Raw genomic sequence first — 22,385 nt, forward strand, 5'->3', positions numbered from 1 at the left:
ACTTAAGTCATTGCATATGCTAAAGTTGGTTGGTGAGACTGTGAGAGTGATCACCAGCCCATTGCCTGAATTTTGAATTTCTTTTGTGCCGATAATACCCCTGGAACAGTCCTCCCTAGTTAAATTCCCACTAAACCCACTGTCTCTTCTCTCCATTGTTATTCTTATGGTCCCAGAAAACCTGAGATGACAATAGCTGACACTCTGACAGCCTAACACCCACCCAGTTTCGTGTCCCACAGTGCAGATAAAGAAAGATCTGAGAGTTTAACAGTTCTCTTCTTTCTTTCTGTTTCTGAGCGTCAGTGATCTACTCAATTCTTCCATGGCCGTGAGGTCGACAATCATAGTTTATGGGTTTCCTTTGCTATCTTCTTCATGTTTTTCCAAACCCAATTCGAGTATAGATGGTGTTCGAAGAACCCATTTGAGATTTCAGGTACCCAGTAGCTGTAAGGCAATTAAATGGTACAATGTAGTAAAAACAGGGGATCTGATGATGGTGAGAGATGAAGAAAAGAATAATAAGCTCAGAAGAGCAGCAACATTAGCAAATGCAACAGATGTTAGGCGGCGAGCAGTGTTGGTAAGGAGTAGGGCGGAGAGATTGGAAGGAGGGATACTGATAGGAACAGAAAGTAGTATCGTTTTGCCAGAGAGAATGAAGGTTGTGATTCTTATGGCATTTGTTATGTTTCTTTGTAATGCCGACCGAGTCATCATGTCTGTTGCCATTGTCCCTCTCGCTGCTAAATATGGCTGGAACAATACCTTCGCCGGGATCGTTCAGGTACTGTGAATAGCATTTTAATTTGCTCTCTTTTTCATTTTACTTTATTTTAATTTATTATTATTATTATTTTATTTTTTTTGTCGTAGAAATCCAATGCTCTCTTTATAAACACATTTTTCTATTCGCAAAGACTTCTGTTCATGCTTTACAAAAAAAAAAAAAAAAAAAAAGAAATAATTCTGCTCATGTAAAAAAAATAATAGTAATAAAAAATTTTAAAAATATATTAAAATTGAAAAACTGTTTTAAAAAGCCAAAATAAAGTAAAAAACCAAAGTTGGAATGATAAACTAAACATAATAAAATGGAAAGTAAATTTAGAAATTATTAAAAATAAAAATATAATTTTATAAAACAAAATTGGAAAAAGAATTAGGGATAAAAGTACATTTAAAAGACTAAAGTTGAAAAAAAATTAGAAAAATGAATAAAAATATTGAGAAATTTAGATTAAAAACAATGAAAATGATAAAAAAATAATTTTCAAACCAAATTTGAAAGATTAATAAAAACCCAAATGGGATAAATTAATTCAACATATTAAAATTAGAATTAAAAAAACCAAAATTGAGAGATTGAATGAAAAATCATTTGAAAAAATAAAATAAAAAGTCAAAATTGAAAAAATAAATGTATGAGCTTGCTTCCTCTGTGAAAGCTTTTCCAAATCCTAGTATAATCTTCCTTTGGAAAACCACTTGACAAGATTAAAGTAACCAACCAATTTTTAGGAAGAATCACATGATAACATTTGAATAATCAAACAGTTTTTATTTGATTCTTGAATAGTGATTCTCAGAGTCATGTTTTGAAAAATGACATTCTTCAGAATCACAAAAAATCAAATGCAATGTGGGAATCACAATTCAGATTGATTTAGCGGCCTCTAAATAGTTGTGTTTCTGATTTTAGTTTTAAAACCTTGATCCCACCCAAGAATGCTTTGGTTTGCACTAAATAAAATTGTCTGGTGTGGATGGGGGTGTCAATTTCAAGCCAGGCCAGCCATATCCGTTGGGTTAAAGATCTGCCTGAAACTGAATTAGGCTTGACATGCTTTATATTCAATGGTGCCTGACCGGGGTTTTAGTCCATCAGGCACATGACCAAATTAATCGATTTCAAGCCCGGCCAAGCCCGAATAGGTATGACACTTTAAAGACAACAAAGTTAAATTTTGATGAAGAACAAATTACATATTTACCCCCTAGGTTCATATACTGTTACATTTACATCCCTTGAAATTTATTATATTATAATTGTCCCTTTGTGCCTAACGGAGTTTTAAATAGAAAAAGACATATAGAACCTTGCTGAATCTTCTTATAAGTTTGAAAAAAAATTTGAAAAAAAAAAAAACCTTACAAATCAGTCATGGTTGTTCTTCACTGGTCCCTCTTCTTTCTTTGTTTTCTCTACCTCTGAAAGTCGAAATGGGTTTGAGGAGAGATGAGGGCAGCTTGAGAATCTTGAAAATGCAGTAGATGCTGAATCATCAGTTAGCCCATTATTCCACCAGCAGTTGTGTGTTTGATATATAATTTAAAATACAAGGGGTGTAGACATGATAGACTAATTTGAGGGAATGTAAACATAATTGTATGCAGACTGAGGGAGTGTATACATAATTGGTTCTGTGATGAATTATTCAGGTATAAATTAAGTGGTTGACATTCATACAGATATTGGAATGACTTTATAATAGGCTTATGAGCAGTTCAGATCTCTTCAATGTCAATTTGTATTTGCTTAGGTGATAATTATTACTGATGTAGATTACCAGCTACATATGATTCATAGTATGCTATCTTTTTTCTTCTATACATTGGATGCTCTAATCAGATATGCATGCATGGGATTTTCAGTCATCTTTCCTATGGGGATATGTTCTCTCATCTGCTGTTGGAGGGGCCATAGTGGACAGATATGGTGGCAAGAGAATAATGGCATGGGGTGTGGCTATTTGGTCTTTGATGACTCTCCTCACTCCCTGGGCTGCCCAACACTCTCTTGCCATGTTATTGACCATCCGTACACTCTTTGGACTGGCCGAAGGAATTGCCATCCCTTCAATGAACACTCTCTTATTTAGGTAACATATTTTCTCCTTCCCCACATCTAATATTGCTTGTCTGAAGCTTGAGTATAATTCATCTTTAAAAAGCTAGAAGTTTAAATGTCTAAACCAAAACCCCTATGGATGTTTTGTTTGTTTCTTTGTAAAGAGTTGAAGGGAATTCATGCAAGAGTAGCTTTATGTTATAGGACTCTTTGCAATGGATAGTTGATTAGTTTCAATTTGGTTTTGTTTCTATTAACGGATTTGAATAAGTAGTTGAATAATTGGTTGAAGAGAACATCTTGCACCATTTTGATTTACATTCTATGAGGAACAAAAATTTTCATTCTTTTGACACTTTCACTCTTACATTGTGTTAGGTGGTTCCCATGCCATGAATTTGCAAGTGCAGTTGGATTTTCCATGGCTGGATTTCATCTTGGGAATGTTGCAGGCTTGTTGTTAGCTCCTCTTTTAATGATGAAATTTGAGGTTTCTGGTCCTTTTGTGCTCTTCTCAATGCTTGGACTACTCTGGCTCCCGATTTGGGCAAATCATGTCACAAATGATCCAAGAGAAAGTGACACAATTCATAAGATGGAATTGCAGTTGATCCAAGCTAGAAAAGCAGATAATCTGTTTAATAACAATGGCAAACTTCCACCTTTCCATCAACTCTCCTCTAGTCTACCTATATGGGCAACCATCTTCGCTAATGTCACCAACAATTGGGTAATTTTATTTTCCCTACTATTGACGTAAGCACAAGATGGTTCTGCTATCTTTTCAATAAAAAATTCTGACATCTGCCAATGACATGCAGGGATACTTTGTTCTTCTTTCATGGATGCCTCTGTATTTCAAGAGTGTAAGTTCTTTTTCCTCCTCTTCTATTCTGTCAATCTCCTTGTCTGTGATATATGGTTTATTTCAAGGCTGGAGATGATACATTATTTCTCTTCAATCTGAATGTAAAGCTTCTAAGCCCTACAACTATTTGCATAAATGGTAAGAGAATATCAAGTAAAAGAAGTTCCATTTGAATATGGGAAACGGGTTTCAAAGCCCAACAACTATCTGGATAATCAACGCAGGTTTTCAATGTCAACTTGAAACAAGCTGCTTGGTTTAGTGCCATTCCTTGGGGAACAATGGCAGCTTCAGGTTATTTAGCCGGTGCTGCCTCAGATTACTTGATCAGGGAAGGCTACTCTATAATTCTGGTCCGTAAGATCATGCAGGTAATTCATTGTGGCTTTCTCTCCAATCTCTACCTTTCAATCTTAAATGACTTGATTATGTTAAGGTAACTGTGTTAGCATTTCATTTTATACCTGGTTATTGTGGCAGTCTATTGGCTTCATCGGACCTGGAATATCACTACTCTGCTTGAATTTTGCAAAGACACCCACAGTTGCATCGATTATCCTCACTGTTGGATTGAGCTTGAGCTCTTTCAGCCAAGCAGGTTATCTCCTCAATATTCAAGTTAAGTATTTTTTTTTTCCATGGCATTATTATAACCTAAGAATCCATGATGTATTTGTTAGATTGCAACACAAGATTGCTGATCCTAACATCCATAGAAACAAATCCTACACATTGAAGGAGAATGGAGGTAGGATTGGACCCACCCTTCTCTAGTTCCATATTATATTTAAACCCAAAAGACTAGCATATTGTGAACATTATGACCCTTCTTAAGAGTCTACCTTGGTAGGAGCCTTATGCAATGGGTTCACCCTTTTTGTGAAAATCCCACTCCTCCAACATGGGATCCTGACACCATTTGTGTACCAGCTAGTAGTTTGGTTGATCATAGAAGATTATTACGAGTCCCACGTAAGATACTTCTATTTGATTGAATCTTCACTCATGGCTATATGCATGTTAAGAGTCCATCCAAAAAGGCTAGTATATTAAGTGAAGGGGCAAATGGATATATGTGGCGATGGAAATCGCACTCCTAATCGACTTGGGATCCTAACATGATGAAAAAGAATGTTAGAGCATAGAAGATTTCTTTGGGTTCCATTTGGGGCAAGATACTCCTCTGTTCAATAAGTCATAGATCTTTAAGTCAAGTTTGGATTAAAGTAGTTTGATCAGCAACTGAAATAGTGCTCATTGATTGTTTTGATCAGGATATAGCTCCAGAGCATGCAGGATTGCTTCATGGCATTGCAAATTCAATCGGTACAGTAGCAGCAATAAGCAGCACTATTGGAATTGGTTACTTTGTCCAGTGGTTGGGATCTTTCCAGGCATTCTTAAATGTAACAGCAGCTCTATACTTTGCTACAACAATCTTCTGGAACCTACATGCGTCGGGAGAGCGAGTCCTCTAGGCTGGAAGAAAATGTTCAATGGTAACTGATTGGTTTGTCAAATAGACCATCCAAAGGATTTAACATTGTAGCAGCAAAAGAGACACGAAAAAAACGTAATCTAAACTAATTATTTAGTTGCTCAGAGTCTCAGACAAGTTGCTACAGAAAGGGAAACAGAAAAAGTCATAAAAGAAAGCAAGAATGGTTCTGCAGGTGATTTTGTAACATGTTAGTTTTCTAAGTATACACTCCACCCCTACTCCTGAAACAAAAACTCAACAAAGTAACCATGCTCCTCTTCGTTTAATTCAGATATTTTACAAATTTGGATCAAACACTGGAACGATATATGAAATCAAATTTTGTAAAACTCAATTTTGTGTTTGATCGGACGCAGAGACGATGACCTGAGAAGAATGAAGTCCTTTGTAAAGTTTCAATTTTGAGGGAGATGCACCTTGTTTCCGTTGGAAACGAAAATCGGGGGGGGGGGAGGCTCATAAATTTCTTTTCTTAGACGTAATCGTCTTTTTTGTTCCACATTTGGAGTATTATAATTTCAAGAGTAGTCAATCAACAACATAAGATGTGAACTTCATGCTAGAATCATTAATAGAACAAACAAACTTGAGAGAGAGAGAGAGAGCTGATATTAGAGTCTTGTCTTGCTAGATTCCTGATTGGCATAATGTCTCAAACTATATCATTTGATGCAGGTAAAGCTCAATTTGATCAAGTATGTGTAACTTTTCCTACACAAACTTTTACAAGGTATGAGAAATCCAAATCCTCTTAAAGTGAGGGAGTATTAATAATTAGAATGAAATCTATAATTAATTTCATAATTCAAAAACTAAATGAAAAATAAAATACGCATTATAAGCCTATTACTTGCTCTGAAAAAATAAAACCCTTTTTTGATGTCTAGTTGAGAAGGAGGGAAAATATGGTGCACTTATTAGTAGTAACTTGGAACACACCTAAAAATGTTGATCCTTAAAGTGCCAAAAAATTATCACAATCTCAAATAAAGCTCAATTTTGGTTTGGACCAATTCTATATTGATTCTAAGGTAGACTCCAAGTTTAATTTTAGTTTAGATCGACTCTTAGTGGTGGGCACTTACCAACTAAAGATGCCATCACGTCTCTTCGATGCAAATACAGAGAAAGTCGTCGTTACAACTTCCAACCTAGAATTACTTGCAAAGAAGTGGTTCTTGCTGGGTAGCAGTATCAGAGATTGCAAGATTATCTCAAATTGTTTGCAAGGTGATCAAGCAATTTGATAGCTAGAAAGATGGCAGCAGCTATTCTCCCAGAAAAAAGAAGAAGAATAGCAGCAGCAGAGGATGAAGCCTCTTCTTCTTGTTCAAATACTTATGAGGTGTTTTTGAGCTTTCACGGAAAAGATGTTCGCACCGGTTTTGCGGATCATCTGTATAATGCGTTAATCGATGGTGGAATCGAAACCTTCAGGGACTCGGAGAAACTCCACAAGGGAAATGAAATTGGAAAGGAGTTACTCGATGCAATCAAGGGGTCAAAAATTTCCATTCCCATCTTCTCAGAGAACTATGCGACAAGTAAATGGTGTCTCAAAGAGTTAACCCAGATATCTGAATGCAGAACAAGTGTGAAACAAATAGTATTACCCATTTTCTACAAAGTTGAACCAAGAGATGTGCGAAATCAAACCGGGAGATATGCAAAGGCCTTTGAAGAGCAGCAGATCAATATGGAGTCCGACCTTACAACGATGGAAAAATGGAGGAAGGCTTTGAAAGAGATTGGAGGATTGGATGGATGGCACTCAAAGGAAGACACGTAAGTTCAACAGTTCCATTTTATTGATCCCCACCCCTTTTTATATCAAACCATCTCTAAAGACTAATTGAGGCGCCCGAACTCAGTTCCAAAACTCAAAAAGGAAACAAAAAGCTTTTCCTCTGTCACACTTGTTGCTGATTTAGTAACCAAACACTCTATGCCTCCATAAATTTCAACCCACAATTTTTTAGGTTTTTGCTTAACAACTCGAATCCACAATATGACCATGAAATCTTGGAACGCAACCACCATTTGTGACTCTGACCAATAAGCTAGAGAATACAATGATAATGATGTGTTAGACTGTTATGAATGTGTTCCCAATCACTCTCTGATTACTTTGTATCTACCTCTCATCCTCTCACTCCCTATGTATGGTCTACTCGCAAGCTGAAACTAGAGAATCGTCAGTTTGAGTTCAGATTTATCATCCACATGGAAATAGGTAGCAAGAGATCTGAGCATTTTTTTTAATCTATAGATCTAATAAGATCTCACCGGGCAAAGGGATTTTGGCAGCATTCTGGGCCATGTATGGTCAATACTGATTTTTGGTGAATACTGACATTTTGATCCAGCGTAAAACCGATTCAACAGATAGACAAAGCGAAAGAATACAGATTTCTTTTTTTGAATTTTTAGTGATTATGCTTGAGACTTTTGAATTTACAAGAGGCTAGCTATATCATACATTATTCAGTACTTGCTACTCTATTTGATCACCTTTGAATTTTTCTTTGTGGAGAATAGATGAATAAATAAAATGTATATACGTAATAAGACATTCGTAATCTACTTCGTTTTATTCAATTTTCAGTTTAATTTCTTTTAGTATTAATTACTCAAAGTTCTTCATTGTGTAAATTTTGCAGGTATGAAGGAGGTTTGATAAAAGAAATTATTAGAGAAGTTTGTAAAACATTGAGCAAGAGACCCTTTAGTACTGAAACTAACACCCTCGTGGGAATTGAATCTCACATACAAGAAATGTTGGCGCTATTAGATATTGAATCTAGCAGCCGAAAAATTGTGGGGATCCATGGCCTCGGTGGTATTGGAAAGACAACGATCGCTAAAGCTGTCTACAACAAAGTCTTTAATCACTTTGAAGGGTGCAGCTTTATTTCAGATGTTCGAGAAACAGCTCAAAAATCTGATGGTCTTGTCTTTTTGCAAAAGAAGCTTATCTTTGATATACTAAAACAAGAAAATGAAAATATCACTAGTGTGGACGATGGAACTTGGGTCATCCCGGAAAGATTATCAAGAAAGAAGGTTCTTATTGTCCTTGATGATGTGGACCGAGATATTCAAGTAAAGTGTTTGGTTGGGAACCGCAACTGGTTTGGTATTGGAAGTAAAATCATTATCACGAGCCGAGATAATCATATTTTGGATGTTCAAGAACCAGATGAGGTTTACAAACCCCCTGTAATGGATTCAAATGCTTCTCTTCAACTTTTTAGCCGTCATGCGTTTAAAATGGATCAACCTCTAGATGATTATTTGGACCTCTCAGAAGCTATAGTAAAAACTACTGGAGGACTTCCTTTGGCTCTTCAAGTTACAGGTTCATCTTTATATTTGAAGAAAAAACCAATATGGAAAGACATGCTAAGGAAGTTGCAAAATGTTCCTCATGAGGATGTCACAAGAAGGTTGAAAATCAGTTATGATGCATTAAATGATGCAGAAAAGCAGATATTTCTCGATACCGCTTGTTTTTTCATTGGAATGCATAAAGATATTGTGTGTTACATATGGGATGGTTGTGGTCTTTTTCCTGAACCAAGGCTTGATGCTCTTTGTGTAAGATCTATGGTAACAATTAGTGAAAAAGGAGTTTTAGGGATGCATGACCTGCTTCGGGATCTTGCAAGGGAGATTGTTCGGCAAGAGAACAAAGATGAACCTGGGAAGCGTTCAAGCATATGGTCTCAAGATGATGTGTTAGAAGTACTCATGACACAAGCGGTAGGTATTGAACGTACATAAGTTACTTTTCTTTGAGGAACTTGTAAATTAGATCTTTGATGGATTTTTCGTTGATTTATTTAAATGATTTTATACATATGGGAACTTAATTGAGGTTTTCTTTATTTGTTTTTCCTGTGTTTTGGTTTTTTTTAGGGAACAAGTAGTGTTAAAGGACTCGGTATTGATTTTCGAAATATATCAATGGGTGAAGTGTTGACGAGCGAAGGTTTTATTGGAATGACAAGATTAAGATTACTACAGATTGATTATGCACAATTTTCTGGGGGCTTCACTCATTCTTTTTCAGAACTAAGATGGCTTAGTTGGAAAGGATGTTCTGACCAATATGGCAAGATCAATTTCCATCCATGGAAACTAGTAGTTCTTGATATATCAGAGAGTGATATCACACATAATTGGATGGGTTGGAAATACATCAAGGTCCAGCCAAACTTCTCTCTTTTATTTGATTTGTTATTTTGTTTAGTTCAAATGCTCTTTCGGAAACTTAAAATCTTATTTTTGTGCTATTCTTCTTAAGTTAATTAGGTAAGTTACTATACGTTTTTCTTATTTTATAGATGGCAAAAGATCTAAAAGTCCTAGATCTGACGGGTTGTCGGCAACTATCTCGTACTCCTGATGTTTCAACGAATCAACTCTTGGAGGTTTTGCTTCTTAAGGACTGCATATCTTTGCGAGAGATTGATCCATCCATTTCATGTCTTATGAAATTAGTTGTGTTGAACATGGCTTGCTGCAAGAGAGTGAGGGAGCTTCCAAGCGAAATTTGTAAGTTGACTTCTTTGCAAAAACTCAATTTAAGAGGATGCATCAATTTAACGAAGTTGCCTGAAAAATTAGGGCAATTGAAATCCTTGATGGAACTTGATTTAGAATACTGCTGTCTAGTGGATCTTCCAACTGAAAATTTTCAGTTGACTTCTTTGCAAAAACTCAATTTAAAAAAATGCTACAATCTAAAGGAGTTGCCTGAGAAATTTGGCCAAATGGCATCCTTGACACAACTTGATTTAGGATCATGCTTCAAACTAGTTGGTCTCCCAACTGAAATTTGTCAGTTGACTTCTCTCCAAAAACTCAATTTAAGTCGGTGTCAAGATCTAAAGAAGTTGCCAGAGAAATTTGGCCAAATGATATCCTTGATGGAACTTAATTTAGGAGGGTGCAAAAGATTAGTGGACCTCCCAGCTGAAATTTGTCGGTTAACTTTGCTACAAAAACTGAGTTTACGTGGGTGTGAAGAACTAAAGAAGTTGCCGCAGAAATTGGACCATATGGTATCCTTGACAGAAATCGATTTAGAGTGGTGTACTAGTCTAGTAGATTTTCCAACTGAAATTTGTAAACTAAATTCTCTCCAAAGTCTCCGTCTAAAAGGATGTGGGAATCTAAAGAAGTTACCGGAAAAATGGGATCGCATGTTGTCATTGACAGAACTTACATTAGGTTCTGATGAGAGTGTAATAGATCTCCCAAGTGAAATTTCTCGGTTGAAATCTCTAAGAAAACTTGCTATACAGAATTGCTCCAGCTTCCCAAGTGACATTTCTCAGTTGAATTCTATAAGGGAACTTGCCATACAGAATTGCTCCAGCCTCCCAAGTGAAATTCTTCAATCGACTTCTCTCAATAGTCTCACTTTAACGTCATGCCCAAGTTTGACAACCCTGATTATTGGCAGCCGCAGCTATTCAAGTGTGACTAGAATTACTATCCACGGTTGCCGTTCACTTCATTACATCTCGGTTCTTCCCTCAAGTCTGATTACCTTTTCTATGTCGTCTTGCCGGTCAGTGATAAGAATATCAACTACATGCTTGAGAAACTTAAGAGAACTATTTCTTGAAAATTGTGAAAGCCTGGAAGAAATCGAAAGTGTTGACAAGAAAATGGACTCCCTAGAGCTCTTGCACGTTGCTCGTTGTGGTTTGTTGAAAGATTTACCAAAACTGGAGGCAGAGGGATCAAAAAATCTTCGATGGATTCTTTTGATGGATAATCAGTCCATATCTAAATTTAATGGCAAGGGTATGGATTCTCTGGAGAGGTTGAAAATTTTGCGTTCCCAATCACTAAGAAAGATTCTAAATCTGCAAGATTCGAAGAGGCTCTTAGAGCTAAGAATCGAAGAATCCCCGGAGCTATCAGAGATTGAGGGTCTCGAGGAATGCAAATCCTTGAAAACATTGAGGATTAAGGATGCCAGATCATTTAAAACATTACCAGATATCTCAACCTTGAGCAATCTGAGGTGTTTACAAATCAGTGGCTGTTGCTACTCGATGGAAAGATTACCTGATCTTTCAAACTTGAAAGAGTTGAGGGAACTGTACATTGGAAATTGTGACGACCTGGACGAAGAGGTACTGGGATCAATACAAGAAACCGAGAATTATTGGGAGAACTTAATCCAGATTCCAGGCCTTGACAGATTGATGTCCTTGCAAAAATTGGAAATAACAGATTGCGTGGCGATTCAGAGATTACCAGATCTGTCAAATTTAAACAATTTGACTCATCTACGCATCATGCGCTGCAAGAACCTAATGGAGATCCATGGTATCGACAGGTTGGAAATCTTAGAGGAATTGAATATTAGTGGCTGTGAATCCTTGGATAGATTGCCTGCTCTGCTAAACTTGAAAACTTTCACAATTCAAGGCTGTAAGAATTTGACCCAGATTTCTGGCGTTGACATGTGTGAAATGTTAGAGGAATTGAATATTAGTGGCTGGGAATCCTTGGAAAGATTGCCTCATCTGTCAAACTTGAGGAACTTGAAAGTTCTCAAGATTCAAGGAATCAAGAATCTTACCCAGATTCCTAGTGTCAGCATGTTGGAAATCTTAGAGGAATTGAATATTAGTGGGTGCGAATCCTTGGAAAGATTGCCTGATCTCTCAAACTTGAGAAACTTGGAGTTTCTAAGTATTCAAGGCTGCGAGAATCTGACCCAGATTCCTGGTGTTGCCATGTTGCAACTCTTAGAGACGTTTCATGTTAGTGGCTCCGAGCGGTTGGAAAGATTACCCGAACTGCCAACAAACCTGAGGAATCTAAAAATTGTAGGCTTCAAGAATCGAACCGAGGTTCAGGTTGTTAGCACATTAAAAGGCTTAGAGTATTTGTGTGTAAGTGGGTGTGAGTCTTTAGAAAGATTACCTGATCTGTCAGACTTGAAATGGTTGGCATTCCTAGAAGCTAAGGACTGCAAAAAGCTAACTGAGATTCAAGCTGGAAACAATGAATTGAAATATTTGTGGTGCTTAGATGTTAGGGGGTGCACATCCTTGGAAAAAGTACCAGATCTTACAAAGTCCGACTTGAGTACTCTAAATGGTATGTCCTGCTGGGAGCTAACCGATGCTGGTCTAATACAACTCTTGGCTGATGGTGGTTGCACAAAATTACAGCTAGCTCTGACAGACCTGCCAAAACACAAAGTGGCATTTCTTTGTGAATGAAAAAATATTCAAGGTACGCACGCCTCTCTCTTAATCTGAATCATTTCTTTTCTTCTTATTACTACTATTATTATTTATTTTGAATTTAAAGATGAGTCTGGTATTCCTGGATTTGCCCTTCTTGTTGTGTGAAAATTTAATGAAGAGGTAACTTGCAGCATTTAAATTCATCTTTATTGGGAAAATAAAACAAGCTTTGTATCAATTGATATTGCCAATTTATAATTTATACTCAAGGATCTGTTTTTGTGTATTAACTCATGGATTTCTTTTTCAAATTCTATAGCCTGTCATTGTCTGCATGATGTCTTTTCTTTTTTTGGGGGGCCTTTTCTGTTTTCTGTTGTTAAGGCTCCATTAGCTTATAAAATTACGAGATTTTTTTCTTTCACTTCCACTCCAATTTCTTAGCATTATTAAATCCTTATTTCATGAACAAAGAAAAACTGATATTATTTAGTTTCTTTAGTCCAGATCACTAAAAGGTTTTGATTGGAAAACAGTCAAGGAGAAACCGATCGGTGCAAAGCTGCAGGCTCATAAGATCACCTTTCTTTTTCTTGTTGGTCAACTAGCACACCTCCATGCAGATTACTCGAAGGTATAGCTTGCAAATCAATCAAAAGTAATGTGAAAAGTATGGATTTAGTTTCATAGACCTTACTGGATTCATTTCTCAATTCAAATTCCATCTGTAAATACCTTCAATTTGTGCACAGTTTCCTCAATACTATCTATAGTAAGTCTTGTGGTGAGATGTCTCTTTACTCTGCTTCTCAATACATGGCTTTTGTTGTATTATCATGGAAATGTTGTCCTGAAAAATTAGATAATGCTGCAAAGAAGGAAAATGTTGAAGAAAAAAATTGTAAACTGATGGAAGTGATTCCCCTAATTTTTCTTCTCATACACTATCCCCTTCCATTTCCGGGTTACAGTTTCAATCCATTCGTAGAACTTTAAGAACTGCTCCTCTATAGGGCACTTATTCTTCAATGAAATGCAGAATAAGATGAAGAGGAGAATGGAGATAAGAATGTTGCCAGAGATTCCCTACTGTGAACAAAACGTCATTTCTCAAGGTTTCTACCATACTAAAAGCTCCCCACTGATCCTTTGGAATTAATAGTCAAGACAGACATATTGCAGCGGGAGACCAAAGTATCATTGCTGTTAGTTGTCAATTAGTCCTCTGTTGGCCATGACAAATGTGCAAGGTATCTTGCAATAGGTCTACTTACCTAATCCTTAAATACCTTGGTGATAATGATCACAGAATTTATCGTGAAATATCTTCCTAGTTCTTTCGGCCTCAAGTTTTATTGGATTCATTCATCAATATTCCTGGTAATCTCTCTTAAATTTCAACGTTATTCAAGTTCAGCAACTAATACATATGATAATGCTTCTGATAGATTTTATATACTTATTTGCTTCTCTCCCTCTATAAGAAGGATGTAGCCTAATCTGGTTAGAAGTTAGGCAATATCAAATCTTCATCCATAAAATGAAGTCAAATGAAAGAAGTGGCAGAGACCTTTTACTTTTGTCTATTTTCACTCGATTCACTTGAATCAATGCCAACCAAATAGCTATGTAGGTTACTCTATACATTTTTCTCAAGGTGGATACCTCTTGCTGGTGAAAAATTGAAACCAAAAGGAACTTTGGTCCTGTGTGCATCTTGCTCCAGCTGAACCGAGAACATACTTTTCTTTCTTAGGAATCACCGAATCAGCAATGAATTTTGAAAAAGAAGGAATGAAATAATCAATGAGAGAAAACAATCCGAAAATCAGATTATTGGACCACCTTTAACATTGTAATGAGTAGAAAGAAATTTCGATAGGTGGAGAAAGCAAACTAATTAGTCAATATGAAACCAAGGCCTCTGTTTAGCATGTCATCTTCTGGTAAGGTGGCTTGGCATTGTAATGGTAGTGTGAACTGTGTTGAATGATTAGCTTTCATTTAGGATCTTGCCTCCAATGTTGTTGATGGTCTGTGAAGTTGTCACTGGGAATTGAAGTTACATGTTTTTTCTTTCTTTTATTTTTTCCAATAAATCTTTGCTTGTTGAATTAGTAGAAGGAATTCAGAATTAAGTCTAGGAATACACGGCATCCTAAACAGAATTTCTCTGATTTCAGATTGTGGGATTTAAAATTTTCAGGGAACTGTTATCTTTCCCACAGACTCATTAGCTTTAATATGACTTGCAGACAGAAAGGTTAAACCTCAATGAGGAACCTGGGGAAACACAAAGAGATAAGGTAGAGCATGTGGAGATCTTCTCCCAAGTAGCATTGAGATGATACTCATGCCAGGTGTGCTTGCCAGGAATTGGAGTACATTCAAAGGATCTAAATGGGCCATCAAGTATAGAAACTGTTGCCTTTATGTCGAAGAATGTCGAATTGGAGAGTGAGGTAAGAGCTTTGAAGATTCCTGAAGAACAAAATGAAGAGATGTCTTTAATGGAGGCGCTGCTAGATCTGTTGATGCAACTTGTGCTGGGTATACAGATCACAAATGCTTGTCTTTCAAGAAATCTCTTTTTATGATGGTATCTTTTTGCCACCAATAGAAGTCTGTTATTGAATGAAACTTGACCAATTGGAGAGTATTGTCCCCTTGCTTCTCTGGTTGGATTTACTATTCTTGATCATATTTTCAACATTAACAAAAACATATTATTTGTAATGCTTTGATATTAAATAGAAGACAGGGCAACTCTTGGATACAAAGCTCAATATTTGCCTACTTCAATGTTTGCAGGTATCTTTAGTGAGACTTGCTTGATCCTAGCAAAATTTTTTGAGTCCATGGCCAAGTTCTTAACTGCTCAAGGGTGTCAACTGTTATTACATGCGTGCCCATACATGGATTAGAGAAGCCCTATGAAACTTTCTTAGTCTAATGTACCTAGTTGCTCAGCTGGATGGCATAATAATTTAAGCATTAGTTCCCTTGATACAATGTTACCCAGCTATTTGATCCCAAGCAGCAAGAACTTGAGGTAACACCAGTGTTCAAAGCTATGTTCCTATTCTTTTAGTGACTTAATTTGGACTTGTTGGATTAATAGTGTGTACGTATTTATTCCGTTTGTTGTTTTTAGGGTGCTGATATGACTAGGGACTCATAACAGCAAAGAGGAACAGGAAGGCTTTTTTTCGGTGTGTTCTCTAAACAAACAATACAGCAGGATCCATGAACCAATCTTTTTTTCTACAGTAATATCTTGATGGGTATCCAAATATATTGTAGAGTATGATTTCCATTTGCTCAATCTTTCTTCTCATGAACAGGAAGGCTTTTTTTTGTGTGTGTTCTCCAAACAAACAATGGAGCAGCATCCATGAACAAATCTTCTTTTTCTACATTTATATTTGATGGCTATCCAAATATAGTGTAGAATATGATTTCCATTTGCTCAATCTTTCTTTTCATGATCACGACATTGTGGTTGGTTGCTAAATTCTAGAGAGCAAGCTCGCTACCTCTATTTTTTGAGTTCTGTAATGGAAGTGGGGCTTGGGCTGACAGGACCTGATCTGATGGATTGACACTTTTATCAATTTGGAGCACTTTTTATGTCTCACGTTCCCTTTGTAAAGTGTTGTAATACTAGTGACATAATTTTTTCATTTATTGGAATTAATTGAGTGCTTCATTCTTTACATTATTTTAGGAAAGTGTGTTTACTCCCACATCAAAAACCTAGTCATCAGAATTCGAGTTTTACTTTATAATCTGTTGTTCCATTGGCTTAAAATGAAGGTGTTGTCATTGTTGGCAACTTAAGTGAGAATATTGAGATTTTTGAGTGGCTCATTAGTTGGGGTTAAATCAAGTTGGTTCAGCCAAGTATTGGAACTGGTTCAACAATGGTTATTTTGATATCGTACATCAACATACAATGGGATTTGATATGGTACAGCAATACACAAAAAGGTAGTTGTCTTTTTCATAGTTTTACAAAAAGGTAAGTTCCTTTTCTAAAAATGATTTGGGAGAAATCAGATTTGAAAAAAAAGAAGAAGAAAGAAGATGGTGCTGCAACGTTTTCTTTGAGAAAGACCAAAACAAAAAAAAGAAAAGAAAGAAGATGGTGCTGCAACGATTTTGAGAAAGAAGATTTGAGAGAAAGAAGAGAAGACATTGCTGAAAATGATTTGAATCTTTCTTCCTCCATATCTTCCATTTTTCTGAAATTTTAAAAGAGAAGAAGAAGCTACTGCTACCATTGAAGATTTGCGTTTATTTTTGAACAAATAGATGTTGCTGTTGCTGCTGTATTTTTGAACAAGAAAAAAACTGTTGCTGCTGCTTGAAGATTTGTGTTTTTGTTTGAACAAGAAGATGCTCTGTTGGAAGATGTTGCTGCTGCGTTTTTGAACAAGAAAATGCTGTTGCTGCTGATTGAAGATCTGTGTTTTTTGAACAAGAAGATGCTCTGTTGCTGCTGCTTGAAGATTTGTGTTTTTGTTTGAACAAGAAGATGCTCTGTTGGAAGATGTTGCTGCTACGTTTTTGAACAAGAAAAGGCTGTTGCTGTTGATTGAAGATCTGTGTTTTTTGAACAAGAAGATGCTCTGCTGCTACTGTTGGAATATGTTGTTGTTGCTGCGTTTTTGAACAAGAAGAAGTTGTTGTTGAAGGAAAGTCTTTTGTTTTGCTGAACAAGAAAGAAAGTGAAAGAGAAGGAAGAAGAAGCAGCAGAAGAAAAGAAGGGAACATGGTTGTTGTTACTTGCTTTCAAGAAAGATAAAGGGCTGTTGTTAGCCTGTCTGAAAAAGTGCAGCAAGGGTGTGTTTGAAAGAAAAAAATAGAGGTGCAGCAAATGGTTTTTTGAAAGAGGGAAAACTGAGAAAGATTGAAAAGAGAAAGAAGAGTTGGAGAAAAAGAGAAACAAGTATTGTTACCATGCATCTTACACAAGTTGAGGTAACCCGTATTCACAAGTTATTGTCTATTATTTTCTAGGTTATGTTTAATGATGAAGAACCTAGATCATGAATGTAATTTGGGGAACTTGAATTATTGGTTTACATTGTGACCTAGCAAGTTGGAGTTTGTCTAGGGGGTTGGGGTTGGTTCCCTTGTCTGAATTGCATTTTAGACTAAAGCAGGGATTGGTGTTCCTAGACTGTTGTAGCAGTCAAAATATCTAGGAATGTAAAGAGTAATATACAAAACCCTAGGTAGGGTATTACTCCGTGGACGTAGGCAATTTGGCCGAACCATGTAAACTCTAGTGCATTGTGTCTTTGGTTTATTTTTCTTTGTTGCACATATTGGAGTGCCTTGATTGCAGAGTGGTGGTACACTGTCTGGTAGACCCAGCCACATTGTGGTGTGTGGTGGACGTGTCCTTGTGCAGTTAATAGCTACGAGAATGTTCTAATCAATCTTGTTTTGAGATTAAAGAAGCCTCACATCGAAGCGAATTTTTGAAGACACTGATTCACCCCCCCTCTCAGTGTCAATCTGGGAATAACATAATCTAATCATTATGAGGATTTGTTCCAATCCATATGGTCTTTCAATTGAGACAGTTGGATCATGCGGCCGAATGATCTAACAATACATATTTGATCGTGTAGCGATAAATCTATACCAAAGAGGTACCTATGCATATAACGATCATACTAAATAGCTACTTCTCTACCTTTATGGAATAAAACAACTTGAAAGGTGTTTCTCCCGTTAATGTTCTTGATGAAGTTCTGTAAGCCTATAAAACATGAGGCAATTCTTCTAACCATCGTTGGTTGCTCTCATCTTGGCATCTCTTGATTCTGTCAAGCAAAGTTCTATTAGTAGCCTCAACTTGTCCATGACACTGGGGGTAAGCAACTATTGCTCTTCAACAATCAATGTGATACTTTTGACAAAATTCCTTGAAAGCTGGATTGTCAATTGAGTGCCATTATTTGTCAAGAGTATCTTTGGCAAATTGAATTCAAAAGGAACCTTGGGCAAAGTAAACTTCTCCATCTGCTTCTCTATGATGGAGGCTACTGGCTCAACTTCCACCCATTTAGTGAAATAATCGATGGCTATAATTAAGGACTTCCTTCCTCCTGAGGCCGGGGGGGGGGGGGGAATGTCCTAAAATGTCCATTCCCCAACTTGCGAAGGGCACTAGACTTAAAATGGAAACCAAGGGCATTGTTGGAGTTCTCTACACCATGTTATGCTCTTTTAGCATGATGTTTATTCTTTGTATCATGTTAGATCATCAAGCTGCTCATGGAGATTCATGATCTTAAAATTTAGAATCTATATGTGAACTATTCAATGAGTTAGAATTCATCACATGACCACACTCATTGCAGCTGAATAAGAAATTAGTACTCATACTTTGGTTAGAAGGAAATTAAAATCTAGGTCAGGGTCAAGGTTAATCAACACTTAAAAACAAATTAAGAAAAAAATGATAGGTTTATGTTTGAGTCAATGTTTCTAATGTGGCATAACTTTATGTTTTTCTTTTCTCTTTTTAGGTCAAAGGCTTAGGCTTACAGGCATGGATTAGGTTTTATGCGGGTGCAACAAACTTGGCCCATTGACACTACTTTTAACCGATTTGTTAACTCACTCAATTTTAAGCCACTTAAGATACATTGTTCAAGATGTAGTGGCAGATAACTAGGTATGAAGAATCTCCCCCCGCGGGGAAGGTATGAAGAATCTCTCCTTTGGGGTTGGTATGAAGAACCTCCCCCCTCGACAAAGGTACGAAGAGCCTGCCCCTCGAGGAAGGTACGAAGAACCCCTAGCTGGGTAAGCATGAAGGATCCCCATTGCAATTAATGTAAAGAACACCCTATCAGGAAGGACCCGGGTCTGGGAGCAAGTACTCCAAATATAGAGAACCACGTTAAAGAAGTCTTTGAAGAAAGATCAAGTCAAAGGGACCAGTTATGGAAGTAACCGCCCCATATGCCCATAGCGAAGTATGAGAGAGTGAATTTTGGAGTAACGACTCTATTAGAGTCCATCAAGGGAACTTCCAAGCAAAGGGAATGTGCTTTCTAGGGAAACTCATGCCACTCTTCAATGAGTGGGAAAAATCTAGTAACGTAACCTGTATATAAACTCAACTCAAGAGACTTGCAAGGTATAAAGAACATCTGCTAATACTGCTTATGCTTTGAGAAACCCTCTCACAGACTTCTTCCCCAACCTACACTAGGTCAGGCTACTCTAACTTTCATTGTGAGTTTAGGTCTATCACCTACTCGAGTAACATTGTTGAAGCTCCTAAGAAGTCGTCCAAATACTTGGGTGGCTTGAAGAAGGTGTGGACGCAAAAGATTGGCATCCTCTATTAGAAGCTAAAAAAGAGCCATATTGAGACAAAGAACAACCAATTGAATAGCTCAAAATACCAATTAAGCTACTAATCAAATGGGATGAAGGGAGACCATGAACAAACGCAATCAAGAACGTGTTGAAAGAGCATGTCCCCATTCCTCTAGATCCGCAAAACCGAAACAAGAGCGAAATCAAGAGGGGGTTCCGGAGAACCCCTTAAGGACTATACTTGCGAAATCCCCCAGATTTCTAACCCATTAACCTATGGTTTCATGATCGCGAACCTGGGCCTCAAGTCGGCAACAACTGTGGACCATTCGAGTCAAGCCCAAAGGTTCGGAAGATGACCAAATGATCATGAGAGTTATCAAATAAGAGAGAAGATTAATCACGATGGTGTTAAAAGGTGATTTTGGTAAGTTCGTAGATCAGAGATGGAGAATCCAATTGATGCGAATAAGGTATCAAATTGAAGATCGTCAAAAGACCTTTCCAACAAGCCAAAAATCACCAAATTCAGAGTCTGTTTGGGGGTCCAACCATGGGCTGGAAGGTTGGGCCGGTTGGGTGAACCAACCCCCACCCCATTTTCTGTTTAGGGGCAAAAATGGAATTTCGGGTTTTTAATCCCTATTTTATGTTTTAACTCATCCGTAACCGCATTTATTTATGCAAGAACGAGTTTGAGGCTGCAGGAAGAGGAGAAACTCAGAAGAGGAGTGATTTCCATTTTTCCGAAGCTGCTTTATGATTCGAATCTTCGCGAAAACTTCAAGAAATGTTAGTTTTATTTAATCCTTCTCTTAATCACAATATTGTGAGTATTTTCTTTCCTTTCCTTTTGAGGGATCTTGAAAGGGAAGCATGTTAGATTCATTGCTCACTCCTTAATTCTTATTTTAATGTCCCTTTCTAGTATGAGAATTATTGGTGCAATCCCTTGCTAAGGTTGACTCATTTTGATTCTCCGGGTCATCCACGGGTGATTTAGGAAAGTCAATTTGGGGCATTTTTATTTAGGTCAAATTGAATAAAATTCAGGGCACCCTTATGATCTCTTAACTACCAATTAGCTTCCCTCAAAATTTCATTTCATTTCGACTTCAAATCAAGGGCGAAATTTTAACTTTTAGCCGATTTAGGTTAAAGGGCGAGTTAGAACCTAGTTTTCTGTTTGGGTTTTTACGGTAATATATTAAGATATTTTTCTAAACCCAAATTAACTCCTATTTTTATTTTGTTAATCCTCTTGCATGATTAGGGTAAATTATTTGGTTATCTTCTTGTGGGAAGGAAGTATTGATCTTTGGAAAAAGGAATCTAGTTGGAAGGTGAGGAATAACTAACCACATTATATTTAATTGATTGTTGTTATTTTATGTTTTTTGTTAAATATGAATTGCTGTAATTTATGTTTATCTTACTATAATTGAGTGTGACTTTGCATGAAAGGAAGGTAAAACTATTATTTATGATGTTGTTGGTTCCTTTAAATCTATTATTGTTGTTATGAGAATGGAATATGAATGTATGTGAGGGGAGAGGGGGAATATTATTATTCTCTCTACCTTTTATTCTCCACTAGGGTTGTTGGTTTGCCCATTTCCCTTGTAACCTTATGTGGTGCCATTCAACCCAATTGCATATTTGTTAGGTGTCTAGAAGTGTTGGGCTAGGAACTCCTATGAGTACTACTACCCTTATGGTAAGGGTATTGAGGTCAGTTAACCCATGATGCTAATGGCTGAGTCTTGTATATCAAGTAGGCCCACTATCATCATAGAGAGGTAGGGTTACATAGAATAGATAAGGGCTCATGAGTGATTAAGACCGATAACCAACCCATGAGAGGACATGGAGATCATCATGTCCAATATATGTGGATGACCATTGGGTTAAGGAATGGGATCCAACAGATGCCTCCTGTTGAGGATTCCATTCATAGGTGGGAAGGTATTGAACCAGCAGAGAACTAGCCGTGAGGGGAGATATCCAGACCATTGTAGTACGAGACTGTATGACCCTGCACTGGGCTTAGATTGTCCCTGACACACGCCAGATCTTATATCAATGGTGATGTGAGAGAGTGGTGACTTAATCACCAACCATGGCTCGATGAGACTTTACCCAATAACCGCGGAGAACCCAACAGACGGCTTGAGTGCCGTGAGGGAAGAGTGATGAGACCGCCCAAAGAAGACTATTGTAACAACCCCCGTATTTCTAACCCGAGATCCGTATTTCAGGTCCAAGAACCCGAAAGTCTAGTCAGGTAAGTTTGTGGAGTGTCCAGATAGAAGTCCATGATCCATACCCTGAACCCATGGATCTGGATCCTTTGTTTGAAGAGCCTGCCTTGCTTGGTAGTTGGACTTCTGGAAGTCAAGTGTTGTTTGAAGATGTCCGGAATGAAGGTAAGATCTCCCCCATCTCTTCTTTAGGGCTAGGTTGTACTTGGATACAACCCCCTAGCAAAAGCACCCTTGTATGGCAAATTACATTGGGGCGGTTGCTAGTGGCGGTCGATCAAACCAAGTGACAGCCTGGAGCGACCGCCCGGTTTGTTTTCGGAGTTTTTACCCT

The 22,385-nt window shown here is 37.3% G+C and overlaps 2 protein-coding genes across 8 annotated transcripts; both read left to right on the forward strand.

Annotated features, from left to right (window-relative positions):
- The first annotated feature begins 46 nt into the window (after positions 1 to 46).
- LOC149023923 (putative anion transporter 3, chloroplastic) lies at positions 47 to 5,606 on the forward strand. Of its 2 annotated transcripts, none has more exons than XM_089144361.1 (7): positions 47 to 790; positions 2,659 to 2,885; positions 3,233 to 3,584; positions 3,676 to 3,720; positions 3,947 to 4,093; positions 4,203 to 4,340; positions 4,997 to 5,606. In XM_089144361.1, the coding sequence occupies exons 1-7, from the start codon at positions 326 to 328 to the stop codon at positions 5,198 to 5,200; spliced, it is 1,578 nt and encodes a 525-aa protein (XP_089000487.1). In that variant the 5' UTR covers positions 47 to 325; the 3' UTR covers positions 5,201 to 5,606. The 2 variants fall into 2 exon arrangements, with proteins under 2 accessions (XP_089000487.1, XP_089000488.1); XM_089144362.1 differs by lacking the exon at positions 4,997 to 5,606 and adding an exon at positions 4,403 to 4,974 and having other exon boundaries at positions 4,203 to 4,320.
- Positions 5,607 to 6,224: 618 nt separating this feature from the next.
- On the forward strand, positions 6,225 to 16,525 carry LOC149023924 (uncharacterized). 6 transcript variants are annotated; one of them, XR_016171586.1, is made up of 8 exons: positions 6,225 to 7,008; positions 7,884 to 8,985; positions 9,142 to 9,429; positions 9,570 to 12,489; positions 12,951 to 13,077; positions 14,699 to 15,042; positions 15,255 to 15,495; positions 15,598 to 16,525. XR_016171586.1 is itself a non-coding variant. In XM_089144365.1 (4 exons), exons 1-4 carry the CDS (start codon positions 6,482 to 6,484, stop codon positions 12,474 to 12,476), a joined length of 4,824 nt encoding a protein of 1,607 aa, XP_089000491.1. In that variant the 5' UTR covers positions 6,225 to 6,481; the 3' UTR covers positions 12,477 to 14,689. The 6 variants fall into 6 exon arrangements, 1 of the variants encoding a protein (XP_089000491.1); XR_016171587.1 differs by having other exon boundaries at positions 12,980 to 13,077; XR_016171584.1 differs by having other exon boundaries at positions 9,570 to 13,077.
- Positions 16,526 to 22,385: the final 5,860 nt, after the last annotated feature.

The sequence above is a fragment of the Hakea prostrata genome, chromosome 2 (assembly GCF_041222555.1).
Source record: "Hakea prostrata isolate BN-2017 chromosome 2, UWA_Hpros_2, whole genome shotgun sequence".
Taxonomy (NCBI): domain Eukaryota; kingdom Viridiplantae; phylum Streptophyta; class Magnoliopsida; order Proteales; family Proteaceae; genus Hakea; species Hakea prostrata.

Bases quoted from the DNA above. Each gene is read 5' to 3' on its own strand.
- LOC149023923 (XM_089144361.1), top strand. From the start codon at position 326: ATGGCCGTGAGGTCGACAATCATAGTTTATGGGTTTCCTTTGCTATCT. The intron at 2,886-3,232 runs GTAACATATTTT...ACATTGTGTTAG, and splicing joins ATGAACACTCTCTTATTTAG to GTGGTTCCCATGCCATGAAT. The intron at 3,721-3,946 runs GTAAGTTCTTTT...TAATCAACGCAG, and splicing joins TGCCTCTGTATTTCAAGAGT to GTTTTCAATGTCAACTTGAA.
- LOC149023924 (XM_089144365.1), top strand. From the start codon at position 6,482: ATGGCAGCAGCTATTCTCCCAGAAAAAAGAAGAAGAATAGCAGCAGCA. The intron at 7,009-7,883 runs GTAAGTTCAACA...TAAATTTTGCAG, and splicing joins TGGCACTCAAAGGAAGACAC to GTATGAAGGAGGTTTGATAA. The intron at 8,986-9,141 runs GTAGGTATTGAA...GGTTTTTTTTAG, and splicing joins AAGTACTCATGACACAAGCG to GGAACAAGTAGTGTTAAAGG.